Raw genomic sequence first — 16,672 nt, forward strand, 5'->3', positions numbered from 1 at the left:
AAGAAATTAATTTTCTTTAGGACTCAATAATTTGGAGAGCTTGACCAGCTCCAGTCATAAAACATACAAAATACAACATTTTTTGTGATAGATGGTGTAAGATTAATTCAAGCATTAATTATAGATAAAACCATTTTAGTATATTTAGAAATTTAGACAATGCAAAAAGTCTTTACGTCGTTTGGGTGTTCTAGAGTTTGACGTAGAGTACTTCATTTCTGTAAGAAGAAAGAAGTATACTTATGATATGTGGTGGTTTTTTGTTCCTAACTAGTATCCGCTGATTAATGGTAATTCTCGCTACTCGATGCTATTTACTTATCTGTTGAGTGATCCTAATTCTGCCAAACTAGTATGGAGTGATAAAAATTCTATATATTAAACGATCTTTTTTGTTCTATTTGGAGGTTATATATATGCTGTGTTAGACAAACGTTATAGGCCTGTTACATATGGTAATATTGTAGCACCTCAATACCTCATTGACCGGTATTACCGCAAACCAAATTATGGTTTGGACTTTGGATCGACTACTATTGTTGGTCATATATAATTGTATCAATAGTTTAAAGTAATATTTGGTCATTAATACTGATCATGCATGCTTCTAGATCAGTAGATCATGGTTACTTTTATGCTTAAAAACAGTTTTGATGAAAACCTATATCACTATTTTGCTATTTACACTACCGCACCTGGTTAAGTTGAATATGCATTTTTAAATTATGTGTATGTAAACGTGTGCTAGTTCAAAGTTCAAACAATGTTGGTATATATATGTCAGGTGTCACTTCTTATTGAACAATACGTACTCGTTTATACCAGTTTGATAGTCAGAGCAAAGATTATGTATGATTAATTCGTGTTATAAGCTTCTACCTTTGTGATTATTGATTTTTTTAAGTAGGCTTGTAACATTAATTAGAGTAAAATTCATATAAGGTTCTACTACTTGTAATATATATATATATGTACATATATATTATATAGTAGCATCAGAGTTGCTATGACTTGACCTGGCGATGTTCTGGTATCGTAGAGATGCCTCCCAAGTATAGATAGAGACCACCTCACATGTTCATGCCAATAGTTAATGAAAATGACCAATCCATGAACATGCAAAAACACATGAGGTTTTTCTAAACATATTATAATTGACCAAATAAAGAGAAAAAAAAAAAAACAATACATATGATCGGAATCATTTTGGGAGTTTGAAGGAACTAAACATAATATGCATGTCGAAGTCAACTTATTGCAAATAATTTTGAAATGATTCTGAATTGGAAATTCATGAAGCTTAATTATTTTATCTAAATAAGTTTAATATAGGTTTGAGTGAGATATCGAGATTAAATGATAAGAGTCTTTCTTCGAGGAGACATTAGAATTCTACACAAAAATCGAAATTAATCTAGTCCTTGACAATCAGTTTTCAATTAATCAAAAACCTATAAAATTCAACTCAAAACCAATCGTATGAAACTTCATTATACCATATAATCTGGTTACTTAGCTTAAATCTCTACCCGGCGATGTTTCATGCTTGAGAGACTAGGTACATAGGACACTAGGAGTACTGCATATATGGTTACCTCATGAGTTCTCATCGTAAAATCATCCAATAAAAAATGGTTTCCTGCTTAGGTATACGGTATACCATCTTGTATCGTTAAAATTTATAGCTCAGTTCGTTGCTAACAGTCAAATACGTCTTTCCAGGGTAAAAAATGTGGAAATTTGTTCCACTGTAAAAACCTAATAATTTTTGACATTAATAATTAAAAGGGATTATAATGTAATATATACAAAGATAGGGGAGACAGAGACGAAGGCCCACACATCTTTAACAAAAGAACAACAAGCCCGTGACCCCAAAATAAAACTAGCTTTCAGATTTATTATTTTTCATCTGACATAATTGCAACCGTTAGATTTCATTTCTCAGGTCCCATTCTGACTCAGATCCAACCGTCCATATTCCTCTAGTGTCTTCAATAGTTGGGCCCCTTTTCTTTTTCCTCTCGCCGTACACTCTCCTTCCAGCGCCAACGCCACCGCCCGAGCCACTTCTTCCGCCGGCGCCACCGCGATTTCCTCGCCGGAATCCCCTCCTTCGCCGCCTTTCCCGTAGACCACGGAAAGGATGCTTATGGCGTATTCTCTCCCTCTACCAGCCAATCTCGCCATCACCGCTACCATCGCCGGCACCGTCATCGCGTGAGCGCGAACCTCCGCCGCTCCTTCTGCCGTTGTACACATTAGCTCAAGAGCAGCTAAGGCTCGCTCCACCGCTGAGATCTCTAGTCCTGCCGCTGTTTCCACCACCGCTCGTGCGGCTCCAGCCTCGACCGCCACGTGGCGGTTTCCTTCGGCGAGGCAGAGAGCGAGTAGGATCTTGGTGACGTATTTTGCCGTTACGATCTTGTTGTTGCTACGAAGGCAAGAGACGAGACCTCGCATGAGACCCGGTGGACAAGTCGGATCAGATGGCGGGTCAGGTACGACTACCCGCTCGAGTAGCTGTAGAGCGAGGAGCTTGTCGGATTCAGAGACGGATGTGAGGTGAAGCTCTGCGATCTGGAAGGTTTCTTGGAGAGTGGTGGTGACCGGAAGAGGCGGTGGTGGAGGAGGTGGATGAGGAGGAGGAGGAGCGGTGGATGGAGTTTGATCAAGATGATGAGGAAAGCGCCATTGAGTGAAGCTTTGGGAAGTTGAGGTTGAGGAGGAGGAAGATGAGGAGGAAGTGGTGGTGGCTTTACGGCGAGGTTGCTGCTGGTGAGGAGAGGTTGGGCTGAGGACGGATTGTGTGCAGCGGCGGAAGAAGCCACAGGAGAAGAGAGGACGCGGTGGCGCGTGGGGTTTCGGTTTCTGGTTTGCTTTCATCATCGCTCACTAGGGAGACTGTGTGGGACTTTCAAGTGAAGTGGAGTGAAGTGAAGGGAAGCGTCTCTGTTTTAAATAGGAAGAAAATAATTGATTCGAACCAAATTTGTCAGGCGTTACACTTGTGTTCTCCCTAAGATTATTGCTCGCATTAAACCATTAAATAATATTTATTATAATCACATGTTTGTGTGTGGGATGGTCCCCAAACATACGAATTTACGATTTGGACGAGGGTTTAAGTATAATGGCGACATCTTTGTTTTTTTGGATCAATCATTATCTGAAGACGATAAAATGCAGGCTGATTTGGGTCTTAAAACATGGAATTTATTGCTGTTTACAAAAATGAAAAGGTTAAACAGAGGCTTCTATAAACTTTAAATTCAGAAGGTGCAGCTCAACTCTAGAATGTGACAAAGGTCACAAAGCAAGAGTCTGTAAAGTGTACTCGATTTCCAAAGCCTAACATCAAGAATTTAGCTAAGACAATGGTTTTTTCTTCTAAGAGTGCGAAAAATGGTTCATAAACATTCTACAATGTGAAAAAGCCCAAAGAGAGGAAGGATTTTAAACCTTACGGTTCCAATCACCTCCATTTTTCGCTTAGTTCTTTCTTCTCTGAAAGGACCCATGTGATGTAGATGGCTGCAACAAGTGCTACAATCGTGATCAGGAGAAGAGCGTAGCTGAAATCGTCGGTTAGTGAGTCGTAGGTCTTTGAAGGAGCAAGCCTTGTGTAGAAGAGATCCACTCCATAGGCAAAGACGTGTGTTGTTGACTCTAGCTTGGACGGAGCTGTTACTATGCCTCTTAGACCTTCTACTTTGTGGGAGTGTGTAACATACGCCTGTGGAATTTGACAAGTGCGTTAGAAACTATACATCACTTAATCTAACTGTAACCAAAACCAGGGATTGCTCAGTTGTAACAAATATAAGGAAAATGGGTTTGAATGAACCTGAGGAATGATGGGTAATGTATCAGTGAGAGGGATGATTCCTTCTTCTTTTTCAGCTTGAGACGGGTTAAGTGTCCGGCGTGGATCCACAAATCGTTTATCAAGTGCCAATATCTAATCATTCATAAAAACAGTTTTGAGTATCAGTTATTCAATCTATATAGGTATCTCTATATGAGAAGATATGTACAAACCTGATCCCCGATGGTACCAATGAGAAGCTGCTTTGAAGTTATACCCTTTGCTGTGGATGTCACCGCAATGGTTTTCACAGACTGAGCAAAGAAGTATGACTGTGACTTTGTAAACACCTCTGGCCTAGAGTACGAAGTGATGGGTGCTGTTAGATTGTGCTTTCCCAGAATGAGTTTCCACACATTTTTGTTCTCCTGCAAATAAAATTTATAATGATTCACAGTGGGAACATCAAATCAACTGAAAAAATATTTTTGAGTATGAACTATGAAGTCATACCGCCCTCGACTGATCATAGATCTCAACGACCGTAACCTCGTACTTGTGAGCTCGAAGATTGAAATAGTGGTAAACAACCCAATTTTCACTAAACACCTGAAAACAATTTGAAGCCTAAGAAAGTTGCATTGAATCTGTGACAAAAAGAAATGAGATGAAATTGCATGAGGACTTACCGCATGAACCGGCCCTTGACAGCCTTGATGTGACAAACGGTGCAGTATCCGTCCTGTGATGGTGTCAATGAGGTATACTACGAGTGATGACTCCTCTGGCGTAACTGAGCCAATCTCACCAGCACCTTTTGGTGAAACGGTGGCCACAAACAGTAAGTTTCTTGATACATATTTATACAATAGGTCTTGGTCTGTGTTGACTTTGGCTTGTGTATGAACAACCTGGAAATAAAAAATCGTAAGCCATGATTAAAAAATTTAAACATTTATGTGATAAAAAAAACATTATCAAGACTTATACCTCATTAGGTTTTCGTGTTAGTGTTGAAATGATTTTCTCTGATTCCGAAGGAAACACAACAGTCCAAAGTTCTCGGGTTGTAAAGCAGTACTCATCTGCAGTCTCACCAGAGCAACTGCCCTTCATTACGTGTCCTCTGATAATACCATCATCTGCCTCAACAGTGTACCAATATACATTTTGAAACTCGCGTTGAAAGATGCTGAGAGCCTCTGAAGTTTTCGGATACAAGTGGACGTGGCCAACTGTATCAGCTATTAGATGTAAACGTTGTTCCTTTGAGTCGGTAATTGGAAGAGGCATAACTTGCACAACAGAGTGACCAATATCTGATGAGCTGATCTCCTTTCCCGTGTACACATCTACAAATGAAAGTACACCGGGTGCACTTGAATCTGATCCGCACTTGCCAACTACAAGCACCGAGGGATTTTCGTCCATGGCGTGATGATGAGGGACCTGCCATTGGTACAAGCTAACACCGTTTGGACGTTCACAGGATTGTGATTGGCTCGGAGAGTTTAGCAGCATGGACCAGACAATCCTCCCATCTCCAGTGTGCAGAGCAAAAAGTTTTCCAGCTCGAGTAAGTGCTAAGATTAATTTCCGAAAGCCATTATGGTCACGGGTCAATTTGTTCTTCCCAGAACTCTTCACCCTCAAATCTTGAATTGCTACCACGTCCTCTGGGCTTGCTAGCAACAAGGATCCCTTAAGCTTCAGCACATGCCCCTACCAAAAGAAACAGAAACAACTGATTAGGGTGAGAAAACAAGTACAACACATCAAAAACGCAACAAAATAAGACAACTCTACGGAAATTAAGAAAACCCAACCAAGACGTTTAAGACCGCTCATACCTTAAGCCACTCAAAGAGAGTGTGCTCCACTTTTGCCACTGATACGCCATCTTTTTCCAGAGGGAGTTCTGCCGTCGTAACATCAGTCACTGAAGCCAGACCTTCTTCCCTGCTCCAAACAATCGCTCCTTGTTGGAGTAACAAGAGTGAGTGATCTTCCATCACAATAAGCGCCCTAAATCCATTACTCCTGTCTGTCCTGATATAGTTGTTCATAAAAACTTTATGGACACGTCCCCTATTTTGGTCCATCTGAATGGTCTCTCTAAGCAATACATTATTCAAGTCATTAACAAGTTTCACCATGAGGTGAATCCTGCTCCCTTCATGATGAACTGAAGCAAAGGCCTCCTGATCATCTGCAACTGGAAGTGAATCACTCATGGCTGTTTCATCAGATAATGAGTCTACCACTTCCAACTTTCCTTTGTCACCGACGTTCACAAATATAGTGCGTTTATTGACTTTTACAGCAAGCATATTGCTAAGAAGAGGTGATAAAATCTCAGCCGTTCCAGAATCCTCAACAAGATCTGAAATAGGGGTCTTCTGGAAGCTAATATCTCCATCTATGAAGCCAATAGTAACCAAAATTGACCTCGTTGAATCAAGAACAACAACTTTATCACTTGAAACTGATGAAATCTCGCCAGAGAATCCACCAGGGAACACCGTACTTTTTTGTGCCACTACCTCTCCACTTTTGGAATCAATCTGATAAACAACAGCCTCAGATGAATGAAGGAATCCCAGAACATAAATTATACTACTTCCAGGAGCTTGAAGAACACGCTGCACTTCAAACCTGCAGGAGACACCAAAAGTATTATAATATGCATGTCTGCACTTAAAGCAACCTTATTCGAATATAGAGTAAAGGCTGTCATACCCTTCCGCTGTGAAATCCTTTTTCCAGAGGACCTCACCATCTATAGCAGAAACAGCATGAAGGTACCCACCACCGAAAACAGTAATAGGGTAGTCCTTGTCAACCTTCAAATTTATCTGCAAGATAGCTTTAATTCATAAATAATCAACCAAGGAAAGGATGAAGCAACTAAGACTTCAGATAATAACTACAGTTGTCCTTCTTATAAAGAAAATAGCATAACTCCTAATAACTTACCGGTACTGATAACAGTGACTTTGAATGTTGTGCGGTATGCAGAGATGTTTCCCACACCATTTGACCATCAGGAAGGTTCCAGGCTCTTAAAGTACTTCCTTCTGATGAAAGAGTGATAACATCTGAAATCATTTGAAGCCAGGAAAATAGAGTTCAAGATGCTGGTACATTATTTATTCAGAGTGTTAGGTACATCCAGACATGATTGATCCACATGTATAGAAGATAATTCTTACATTTTCCCAAGGCAATACCAACCCCATCGATAGCGTCCTTTGTCCCGAGAACATGTCGCCAAACTGCACCAAACCAGAATACAAAGTAAGAAAAACGACAATCAAAGTGGAAGATACTTCAAGATTTAAAGATGGATAACAAAAATATGAAGATGAATAATTCATACATATCTCCCCATGTCTGAGATCAAGTGAAGCAACAACATTCTCCTCGGTTGAGACGATAACACGCTTTCTTCCAGTCTTTTGAGTGTGGAATACTGCATGCTTCACTTTCCCAATGTACCTTTGGTGCCTACGCAATACAACAATGATTCTCATCAATCAAAAACACTTCTAATTTCTATAGATTCTAGTTGATTCAATCCTAATTCCTTAGAACTCATCAAATCATAGCTTGACCCCGATCGCATCTCAAATCCACTAGATATCACTACAACAATTATCTAGCTAATGAGATCTAAGAACACTAAATCACAGATTCTAGATACACTGCGAATTCGGATTAGTCAGATTGGTGAAAGCTCTAGTTAGACTTCGAAATCGAAAAGTAGTAAGATTCGAAACTTTGTCAACTAATTTTATTTTTTCCAGAGAGACAGAAGAAATAGGATGAAGTACCAATCAGTGAGGCCGGCTTGATCTTCATAAAGAGAGAAAGATAGAATTGCAGATGATAAGAAGAGGAGAAGGGTAAGAAAAACCCTAATCGCCATAGCTATGACGATTGCTGACTAATTTATCTTCAGCAGCAGATCTGGAGATGAAAGAGAGACTTTTGGTGTGGAAGATAATCGTCGAGGTGCTTTAAGGTCTTCTTCTGCAGAACAAGCGAATATTTTATTTTATTTTATGTTTGTTGGCATCAAGCCAATGATTAAATGCCACGTATGAAACGCAACAACATTTATCAAAAACATTTTTTAATTAAGAATTTACAATTGTATATCTGTGAAATAGTTAATTAAGATTTTTAGTGAATTCTTAATTCTCAATATTGTATATGAAACGCAACAATATTTATCAAAACTATCCAAATAAAAAAGCCTGAGATAATTGTTACAGAGAAACTGAAACTAGTTGAGTTTGTTAAGCATGGGAATACCATAGGGAGAGTACACTTGTGCAGCCGAGGCGGAAACGTCTTGCTAGAAGTATGTCTTTGATGCTTTTGTCGAATTGGGTAAAGACCATCGCAGAAGTAACAGAGACATTATCATGGTACCTTATGTTTTTTTCTTTCCATAACAAGTAGATAGTTGCTTGTACAGCAATTCGCTTCAAGTTTGAAGAGAGATTGGGAGTCGTTGACAGCAGCCAAGAAATAAGAGAGGACCAGTCGGCAAAGATACATGGAGATTGACCTAGTCTTCTCATCATAGAATACCAAATCTCCTCTGCAAAGTTGCAGTGAAGAAGGAGGGATCTCTGGATTCCACATCAGTGTTACAAACTCCACAAAGAGGAGAGATTTGCATTCCCCAATCATGGAGCCTTGATTTAACAGGAAGCCTATCAAGATTAGCAATCCAAAAGGTGAAAGCATGTTTTGGAACAGCATTCTTAAACCAAACCGTAGGAACCCAAGGTTTTTCCTCTTCACGGGACCTGAAGTAGTTCCAAGTTAACTTCATTGAGAATTGTCGGAAGAGAGGTTGTCTACTTCCCAAGTATAAGAGTCATGACTGCTGGCCGAAGTAGGCAAAGGTATACTCAAAAGATTGTCAAGCTTTGTCTTAGTAATCTTGTTCTGTACTAGTTGATAGGCTTTTGCTTACTGTGGCTTTGTCTACTTTTGTAATGGCTCATATATGAAGTAACACTCTTGTCAAAAAAAAAAAAAAAAATACAATTGTTATTCCCAACCAAAATAGAAACAAAATTGTTAGATTTCTGAAAAATAAAACCAGCATTTTTTTTTATCTATTTTATTACACATATGACAGATGTGTTCGTGTTGTGTAGTTTCTTTCAGCAAGACGAAGCCAAAAGACATAGTACAATGGAATTGACTCTAACATCCGATCCTGTTGACTTTCATAAATCAGTTGGTTTAGTTAGCTGTACGGAACGGAGCAGCATTTGTGTAGTATGCGTAAACCCATTCAGCTTCCTTGGTGAAGTTTAGGATCTTCCCAAACCTTTCAAAGATTCGTCAAGAACACAACATTTAACGTTCCAACATTTAAGGCTCCTTTTTCTTTTCTTTTTTGCAATGTTGTGAATGTGTTAGGAATGAAGCCATTTGTCTCAATCTTTCTCAGCGGCATTCCAATTGATATATAGTTTTACTTCCTAATTCATTCATTGATTGTGGCATTTGTATAAAACAAAAGGTAGTAGCAATTTACACACCCAAAAAAAGAAAAAAAGATAGTACCAAAGCACAACACACTAACGTAAAACCTTTTTGAGCGGAATAATGGAAGAAATGCACCCACGAATTCCCCTTCAATAGAGGAATAACTAAAACATATTGTTAAAACAGAACGTAATAAACTAAAAGCAAATTATTTTCTGCTTTAGAATACTTTGGTTTCATTCAACCTTGTGGTATTAGTCCAGACTAGTAGTCCTCAAAAATTTTAAAGTCCAAAAACAAAAGGATTTTTGAAGTGTAATCAAATTTTATGAATTATAAAATTTTCTCAACACTTGTTATATTTATATACTACATTTACCATAAGATTTCTTACACCACACAAAATACAAAACATTCAGCAAAGATAATCCCACCAAGAGCCAGTAGTAATAGTCCAAGTGTCCCTCGTCTATATTCTCTGTGATCCAGCTCCCGTAAGTGGTAACGTCAACGATGGTGATGATCCAGGAGGAGATGAGGCTTGCTGCGGCCATGTTGAGACTGGAGAGTGTGGTGGCGACGCTTGACATGGTTTTGGGAAGTTCTGAGTAGAAGAACTCGTTCTGTGCTATTGTATTAAGTGCTTCCGCAATGCCTCCTAATATCATGTACGGTAATAGCCACATCGCCGACAACTTGGTACCACTCTCGTCTCTCTAGTGAAGTAATCAATCACAAACAAAATAAAACAGACGTATGAGCTTCACATTACAAAAAAAAATGTAAAAACCAAACAAGAATCGAACAATAATCCGGATTGGATACTTACCGCTGTTTTTCTCCTCGCGTACTCCGTAGCCGCAAGAGCGGAGATGCACAAAACCGATATTACATACCCAGCCCACATTCTCACCATAACTCCCAATCGAAAGGGTTCTCTTAGAGCCCAAGAAAGTAATGGGACGATAACAAGATCGTAAAGACCAAGGAAGAGCAAAAAGGAGATGACCAAGAAAATGCCGTAAGAGCCTGGAGGAATCTCGAAACCCTGAATGAAGGTGTGGCGATCCATGGTCTTAGCTTGAAGGACTATGAAGGAGACTTGGCAAGCCGTGACAAGTGACAAGATGATCCCTGTTGACCAAATTGGTATGACATTGATGAGAGATTTAAGATCTTCTACTTGTTGCACCCTACATAGCTTCCATGGATTCCTTGAGTTCCCTGTTAGGGCTAGGTCTTGCTTCGAATTAGTTGTGACGCAAGCTTTATTCAAATACCTATATTAGACAATATTTATGCATCAGGTTTCGTTACACAATCATATTTTTGGGAACGAATAATCAACAAGAAGAGAAATACTATTGCAACTTGCAACTATATATACCAGCTTAAAAAATCCAGTTATAGCTAAATTTGTATTTAGTAAAATATCTTTGACCATACAATTTGATTTACAAAGACCTATAGAATAAATAATATACCTCAATTTCTGGCTAGGAATTGAAAATGAAGACCCCGTTTCGTGATGATACGATATAATATGCTCTTCCGATGACAAATCAACGTGTCGGTTTCTGAAACCTTACATAGTACGGAGACGCCGCGAAGAACAAAGCGACCGATAGAGCCATGGCAGCGACAGAAACTCCAAAACCGATCTGCCAACCATACGTTGTCTGAACGAAGACGAGCAAAGACTGAGAAAGAAAGCATGCGACCATGACGGAGAAGTAGTACCAGTTGAAGAGCGTTTCTAGGGATGATGTGGTGACACGTGATGTCTGATTAGGTTGGAGCTGGTCGGCAGCGAAGGCTAAGCAGGAGGATCTAACGCCGCCGGCACCAATGGCGGTGAGGGCAAAAAAGGAATATAGAAGAACACTTTTGAGCAGTGTGGTGGGTTGGCACACGTTTGTTAATTTATCGCATTCTGGTCGAATTATTGTTGTCAGCCATAACAAAACCATTCCCTGTTACTCACAAGCAATATTAAATTAAATACAACTAATAAAGCAAAAGTTACATAAATAAAATAATAGCCACGGAAAATATAGGATGATTACATATTTTTTGAAAATTCTACAAATGATTATTATTAATGTATAGTATAATTACATGCATCATTAGAATATATAGTTATTTGTTTTTTTTTATCAATGATAATATGGACTAGGACTTTTGCAACAATTGTGTTAAGACGCAAGGTTCTCCAGTTTTCATATATAATTTCTTATCTTTCTCCAATTTCATTTCTTGTTCTGATTTTGTGAGGTTATGACATCAAATATGTACCGTAAGGCTGATGGAGGATCCAAACCCGATCAGAGGAAACCGACCGGTGTAAGAATCAGCGATAAAAGCACCAACAAGAGGGAAGAAATTGGTGGCGGCAGACCAGAGGAAAAGGATGTTGGCCGCTTCCGCTGTTCCCATGCCGTATTCCACCGTCAAGAAGAGTATCATGTTCGGTACCAAACCAAAATATGCAAGTTTCTCCAAAGCCTGACTTGCTATCCAAAACCATTTAATTACCAAGAATTAAAAAAAAAATACGTAAATCTATCTATTTTTATGAATACGGAGTTTATATCATATATAAGAATACAAGAATTGATTATACCTAGAATGAAAGGAATGGTCGGAATACCGCGCTTCAGAAGAGTTCTTCCGACGAGAAGAGCTTCTTGATCCATTTTCAGTCTCTTTCTCTTGAAGGTTTTTTTACTCTTGGTGGTTTTGATAATATATGCCTTATGTTATGACGTTGTTCCCATGTCGCGATCAGATTAGCGATCAGAAAAATCATTTTAACGATATCTAATTGAAAACAAAAGTAAGTATCCTACCTAACCTAAACAAGGTCCATGGAAATATTTTTAAAGTTTTATTATAAGGAATAAGAAATTAAAGTTTTGTTCTCCTTTTTCGTTTGTTTGCGGCATGAATCTTATAGAAAAGAACTAAGATATATGCTTTCTCCACGAAAATCATAATTTTATTTATTTATCCAACATTCATAGGCTCATTTACGAATAAAGACTTGAGAGAACAACGACACAATAACAGATTTCTTTTCAAAATCATGTTTACTATTTTTTCGTTGAATAAAACTGTTTACTAAAGACTAATTATGGGTCGGATAATTTATTAATGGGCCTATTTAAACTTATAGGCCCATGTAAATAAAGTAGAAAACAGGCTACATCTTGAGTTTGCTGCTAAGACTGAGACTGAAGATATTTTAACTTTTTTAAGCACAGAGTGCTGATGATCGGTGAAGCCTTATTTTAGAAAGCAACTGAGGACGAACCTTATCCGTCACAGTGGCAATGGAGGACAAATCACCGACGTTACTGATTTCTGAAGATTTATCCCGGAAAATAATCTCTCTTGCCGCCGGTGAAGCTCATACAATCGCTCTGACCGGTAAAATAAAAAGTTCCACTGCTTCAATTTAGTAGATAGAGAAATGCGATATTGAGTTTAATTTTGTTCTTTGGAATTTATTTGCAGGCGATGGATGTGTTTACTCATGGGGAAGAGGAATGTTTGGCCGTCTCGGTACGGGTAAGGAGTCGGACGAGCTTGTTCCAGTTCTAGTCGAGTTCCCAAATCAAGCGGAAGGAGATCGGATTCGAATCGTTGGTGTTGCTGCTGGTGCTTATCACAGTCTCGCTGTCTCAGGTGGTTTCTTCTATTCATATGTCTAATTTCGCTTTTCTATTAGCTTGTGTTGCTGATTTGACCATATGATTTATTTTGAGAAATTGGTGACTGTGATGATCAAAGATTTTGTTTGATCAAATTAGTTCCTTTGTTTGCATCTATGAACTTCCTTTTGAGAAATAATAAATATGCTTGAATTGTGACTATAGGTTTTACTTTGTATGTTTATGATATGGATCTGTATTGACCATTCTCTTGCCTTTTGTTTCTTTTGCCTTGTAAGCTTTTGGCAGATGATGGCTCGGTTTGGTGTTGGGGTTACAACATTTGTATCCTTTATCTGAGTGTTTCTAGCTTGATATGATTGTTTCATAACTACATTTTCTAGTGTCCTGAACTCTCCATTGGTTGCTTCAATCCTTGACTGGTAAATAGATGGCCAACTTGGTTTTGATGGGGAAAACTCCTTGGCACCATGCTTGATCAAAAATTTGTTTGAACGAGAAACATCTAGTTCTTCTCTAAATGATTCAGGTAGAGAAGTTGGATCAGATTTAAAGGTATGGTCCTAGAAATGCATTCTTAGGTGTTGGTTTACAAGTAAAAAAAAGTGTAGCATAATGATTTTCGGTATGTCTTGTAGGTTTGTACTGTAAAGGCTGGCTCCATGATGTCTCTTGCCATTGATAATGTCGGAGGTCTTTGGATGTGGGGCAATGTTCCTCCACAAGACAGTGAACCTGACCCTCGTTTGTCTTTTACTAGCATCCCGATTCCATTTCCTATACTCGACTTCCATGGCCGGACGGTTTTGAAGGTAGCATGTGGGGATGAACACGTTGTTGCCCTCGTTGGTCCTGGGGATATCCACAAAGACAACAGTTATGATGTATCCGTGCTGTATTCTTGGGGAAATAATCATCATGGCCAGTTAGGACTTGGAGATGGAGAGAGCCGTGCAAGGCCTCAGACTGTGGAGACATTTAACCAGAAGTCGGGTCTTACAGTCTACGACATAGCTTGTGGTGCTCATCACACAGCTCTTCTCACCTACAGGAAGGAGACACCTAAAGGACCAAGCATTTGCTGGACGTTCGGCTTTGGAGAAAATGGTCAGCTTGGGCATAGAAGTAACAAGAGCTCATCGCTTCCAGAGCCAGTTTCAGATCTCCCAGAACACGCTTACTTAGTTTCTGTAGACTGTGGATTATTCCACACAAGCGTGGTGTCCTCTGAGGGATACGTGTGGTCGTGGGGAATGGAAAGAGGATTAGGATTATGCCCCGATGTCAACTTCACAGAGGTGGAAGCAGGAGATGATAGTGTACCAAGAAAGATTTCAGGTGGGTCGTCAAGATTTCGTGACCCGGTTCAGGTTTCTTGCGGGGCTGCACATACAGTTCTTGTGGTAGATGGTGGTTACAAGCTGTGGTCTTGGGGAAGAGGAAGAAATGGAGTGCTCGGAACTGGGAATGTTAGCGACTGTTATGTCCCTACTCTCGTCTTCTGGCCGAATGAGCTGAAACCTGAGAAAGAAGAAGTACCCGATGATGGAAAAAGCGCATCAACTGAGGAGATTAAACGGCTAGAATCAAAACTAATGGTGATGGAAAGATATGCAAGCATACTTCATGGATCCATATTCGGAAAACCTTTTAATGAAGAGGAAGATATCCCATATTCATTACGGGTTTCTGGGTATTTCGATATGGGAAAAGAGTGGGGAGAGATGCTGGAGAGTGCTGATAAGAGTCAGCTGATGAGGCTTCAAGCTTTCTATGAAGACATGATTGGTAGAGTTAAGGACAAGGTGTTGCAGAGAAGGATTCAGGAGATTATGAAAGATTGTCTTCAGTCTTCAGCCCCTAAATACTAGTATCACTTGTTGCGTGCTAATAGCAATACCTTCACTTGAGCTGACAATAGTTTCGTCTTCAAATTCTGTGTGTTTTGTGCAAATGATGAGATAAAGGATTTGGTTTTGGTGTTAAATGTATTAATGGCCAAGTATTATGTCATTTTTTCTTTCATAGATTTTTATATCTTGTACATAATATCCAAAATATGTGATGTTACTGTTACATCAAGATTGTAGGTTCAAACCATCTCTTATATATGTGTTGAAAATGTTGTCATGAATATCTAAAATCATGAGTAACTATAATAATTAATAAACTCAGATAGATAAATAATTAAATAAGACAGGAGAGAACTTATCTTTAAAAAACCTACCAATTACTATGGTTTATATTTCAAAACTCACTAAATTATTAAAAATTACAAAGTACTTATAAGATTCAAAAAGGTTATTTAATTAACATTTGCAAAAGAAGGGTCTGAGATCATTAATAGGAGTTAAAAAATTCCCTTAAAACTTTTTATTTTGGACAATTTCAAAATTAATTTTTTCTTGAAAAAATAAATTAAAATTTTATTTTGAGGAAGCCCTCGAAAATAAACCAAACAAAGAAAAAATCCTTATCTAGAATCAGTCCAGAAATGATCTTATTTTACTTTATTGTTTAAAAAATTATTGGAACTGTAGTATCACATCATCCACCAACCAGTGCAGGACAAGAAAAAATCATCTAACAAGGCAACAACCATTGCAATGTCCTTTCGTATTAAATTCTCCAATATATAATGTCAATGTAATCATTTTATTGCCAACTCACTATTAATGTAAGTAGAAATATATAGAATTCGAATTTAGATGCTGAGTTTGGAAAGGATTACTATACGCGTTTTAGAAGTTCTTTATAATTAGTATGGAAGGAAGGTCTCAAATTATATAGTTTTTTGTATTTTCTAGTTAAGAGAAATTAAACATAATTAATATCTTTAGAAGTTGGTATATATGTATATTGCTAATACCTAATGACATGTTTACTCTTCATTATGCATTTCTCAAGCTATATTCCCCTGTGGGAGAATAGTACATCAATAATGTATTACTTGTATTAATACTGGGGGGAAAAACATACATTTTTTTGCTAAAAAAAGAAAGTGCGTCAATAGATAATTAATCTGAAATCATTGAATACACTTATATTTACAAAAGAAAAAGTGCTAACTAGTTGACAAAATAAAAGTGTTAACTATGGCCATTTGCATTAACTAAATATAAATTTTAAATAACTTTGCTAGCTAACTATTATACGATTTGATCATTTAGTTAATTATACTAGTAACTGAAACTAATATACGGTACGCGTTTTTAAAAATAAAATAAATTGGCTAGATATATATGCAACAGCTGTTGCAAGATTAATATATTTGTGTTATTGTTTGATTTTTCGTGGTTTTTTATTTTGGGAAAAAAAAATATGTATCTTTCGTGATTTTTCGTTGTTTTACATATGTACATCAGTACATTGCGTCGTAGTCTATATTGTGATTAGATTTACGTATATTCATCTGAATTAATCTAATTCAGACAAGCGTATACTAATCCATATAGTCTAGTGCGTCATAGTATATATAGAACTTTGTTTTTTCTAAAATGAGTCATATATGAATATGTTCTATACAATTTTTATTATATATCTGAAGCGGCATGTCTGTTGGATAAAAAAAACCCAGAAAAAAGGGTCATGAGACACAACTTCTATCTCGATTCGAACCACTTAATACCTGAATACAGCCACACACACAAATTCAAATGTGTTGGACACACGGAAG

At 38.1% G+C, this 16,672-nt stretch overlaps 5 protein-coding genes across 6 annotated transcripts; 1 reads left to right on the forward strand and 4 right to left on the reverse strand.

Annotated features, from left to right (window-relative positions):
- Positions 1 to 1,702: 1,702 nt before the first annotated feature.
- Positions 1,703 to 3,145, reverse strand: AT5G11550 (ARM repeat superfamily protein). The gene has a single exon (NM_121193.3). The coding sequence runs from the start codon at positions 2,887 to 2,889 to the stop codon at positions 1,945 to 1,947; it is 945 nt and encodes a 314-aa protein (NP_196716.1). The 5' UTR covers positions 2,890 to 3,145; the 3' UTR covers positions 1,703 to 1,944.
- Positions 3,146 to 3,183: 38 nt separating this feature from the next.
- Positions 3,184 to 7,866, reverse strand: AT5G11560 (catalytics). The gene is made up of 12 exons (NM_121194.4): positions 7,642 to 7,866; positions 7,188 to 7,315; positions 7,021 to 7,083; positions 6,785 to 6,906; positions 6,548 to 6,663; positions 5,659 to 6,463; positions 4,799 to 5,530; positions 4,498 to 4,719; positions 4,322 to 4,417; positions 4,042 to 4,236; positions 3,848 to 3,961; positions 3,184 to 3,736 (listed from the first exon to the last, which is right to left on the reverse strand). Exons 1-12 carry the CDS (start codon positions 7,734 to 7,736, stop codon positions 3,476 to 3,478), a joined length of 2,949 nt encoding a protein of 982 aa, NP_196717.3. The 5' UTR covers positions 7,737 to 7,866; the 3' UTR covers positions 3,184 to 3,475.
- A 530-nt stretch (positions 7,867 to 8,396) lies between these two features.
- On the reverse strand, positions 8,397 to 8,654 carry AT5G11565 (reverse transcriptase zinc-binding protein; the record flags this gene model as incomplete). Its single annotated transcript, NM_001343202.1, has 1 exon — positions 8,397 to 8,654. The coding sequence occupies one exon, from the start codon at positions 8,652 to 8,654 to the stop codon at positions 8,397 to 8,399; it is 258 nt and encodes an 85-aa protein (NP_001331406.1).
- Positions 8,655 to 9,672: 1,018 nt separating this feature from the next.
- AT5G11570 (Major facilitator superfamily protein) lies at positions 9,673 to 12,018 on the reverse strand (the record flags this gene model as incomplete). Its single annotated transcript, NM_121195.2, has 5 exons — positions 9,673 to 10,038; positions 10,152 to 10,546; positions 10,890 to 11,295; positions 11,618 to 11,835; positions 11,946 to 12,018. The coding sequence occupies 5 exons, from the start codon at positions 12,016 to 12,018 to the stop codon at positions 9,685 to 9,687; spliced, it is 1,446 nt and encodes a 481-aa protein (NP_196718.1). The 3' UTR covers positions 9,673 to 9,684.
- Positions 12,019 to 12,545: 527 nt separating this feature from the next.
- AT5G11580 (Regulator of chromosome condensation (RCC1) family protein) lies at positions 12,546 to 15,167 on the forward strand. Of its 2 annotated transcripts, NM_121196.3 has the most exons (5): positions 12,546 to 12,751; positions 12,839 to 13,009; positions 13,285 to 13,320; positions 13,427 to 13,551; positions 13,635 to 15,167. In NM_121196.3, exons 1-5 carry the CDS (start codon positions 12,655 to 12,657, stop codon positions 14,865 to 14,867), a joined length of 1,662 nt encoding a protein of 553 aa, NP_568250.1. In that variant the 5' UTR covers positions 12,546 to 12,654; the 3' UTR covers positions 14,868 to 15,167. The 2 variants fall into 2 exon arrangements, with proteins under 2 accessions (NP_568250.1, NP_001332127.1); NM_001343203.1 differs by having other exon boundaries at positions 12,839 to 13,551.
- Positions 15,168 to 16,672: the final 1,505 nt, after the last annotated feature.

Source organism: Arabidopsis thaliana, chromosome 5 (assembly GCF_000001735.4).
Source record: "Arabidopsis thaliana chromosome 5, partial sequence".
In the NCBI taxonomy this organism is placed as follows: Eukaryota; Viridiplantae; Streptophyta; class Magnoliopsida; order Brassicales; family Brassicaceae; genus Arabidopsis; species Arabidopsis thaliana.

Excerpts from the sequence above, each read along its gene's own strand:
- AT5G11550 (NM_121193.3), bottom strand. The coding sequence starts at position 2,889 with ATGATGAAAGCAAACCAGAAACCGAAACCCCACGCGCCACCGCGTCCT.
- AT5G11560 (NM_121194.4), bottom strand. The coding sequence starts at position 7,736 with ATGGCGATTAGGGTTTTTCTTACCCTTCTCCTCTTCTTATCATCTGCA. Across the intron at positions 5,531-5,658 it reads CTCTCTTTGAGTGGCTTAAG|GGGCATGTGCTGAAGCTTAA; the intron begins GTATGAGCGGTC and ends TTCTTTTGGTAG. Across the intron at positions 4,720-4,798 it reads TAACACGAAAACCTAATGAG|GTTGTTCATACACAAGCCAA; the intron begins GTATAAGTCTTG and ends TTTTATTTCCAG.
- AT5G11580 (NM_121196.3), top strand. The coding sequence starts at position 12,655 with ATGGAGGACAAATCACCGACGTTACTGATTTCTGAAGATTTATCCCGG. Across the intron at positions 13,010-13,284 it reads TCACAGTCTCGCTGTCTCAG|ATGATGGCTCGGTTTGGTGT; the intron begins GTGGTTTCTTCT and ends AGCTTTTGGCAG. Across the intron at positions 13,321-13,426 it reads GTGTTGGGGTTACAACATTT|ATGGCCAACTTGGTTTTGAT; the intron begins GTATCCTTTATC and ends ACTGGTAAATAG.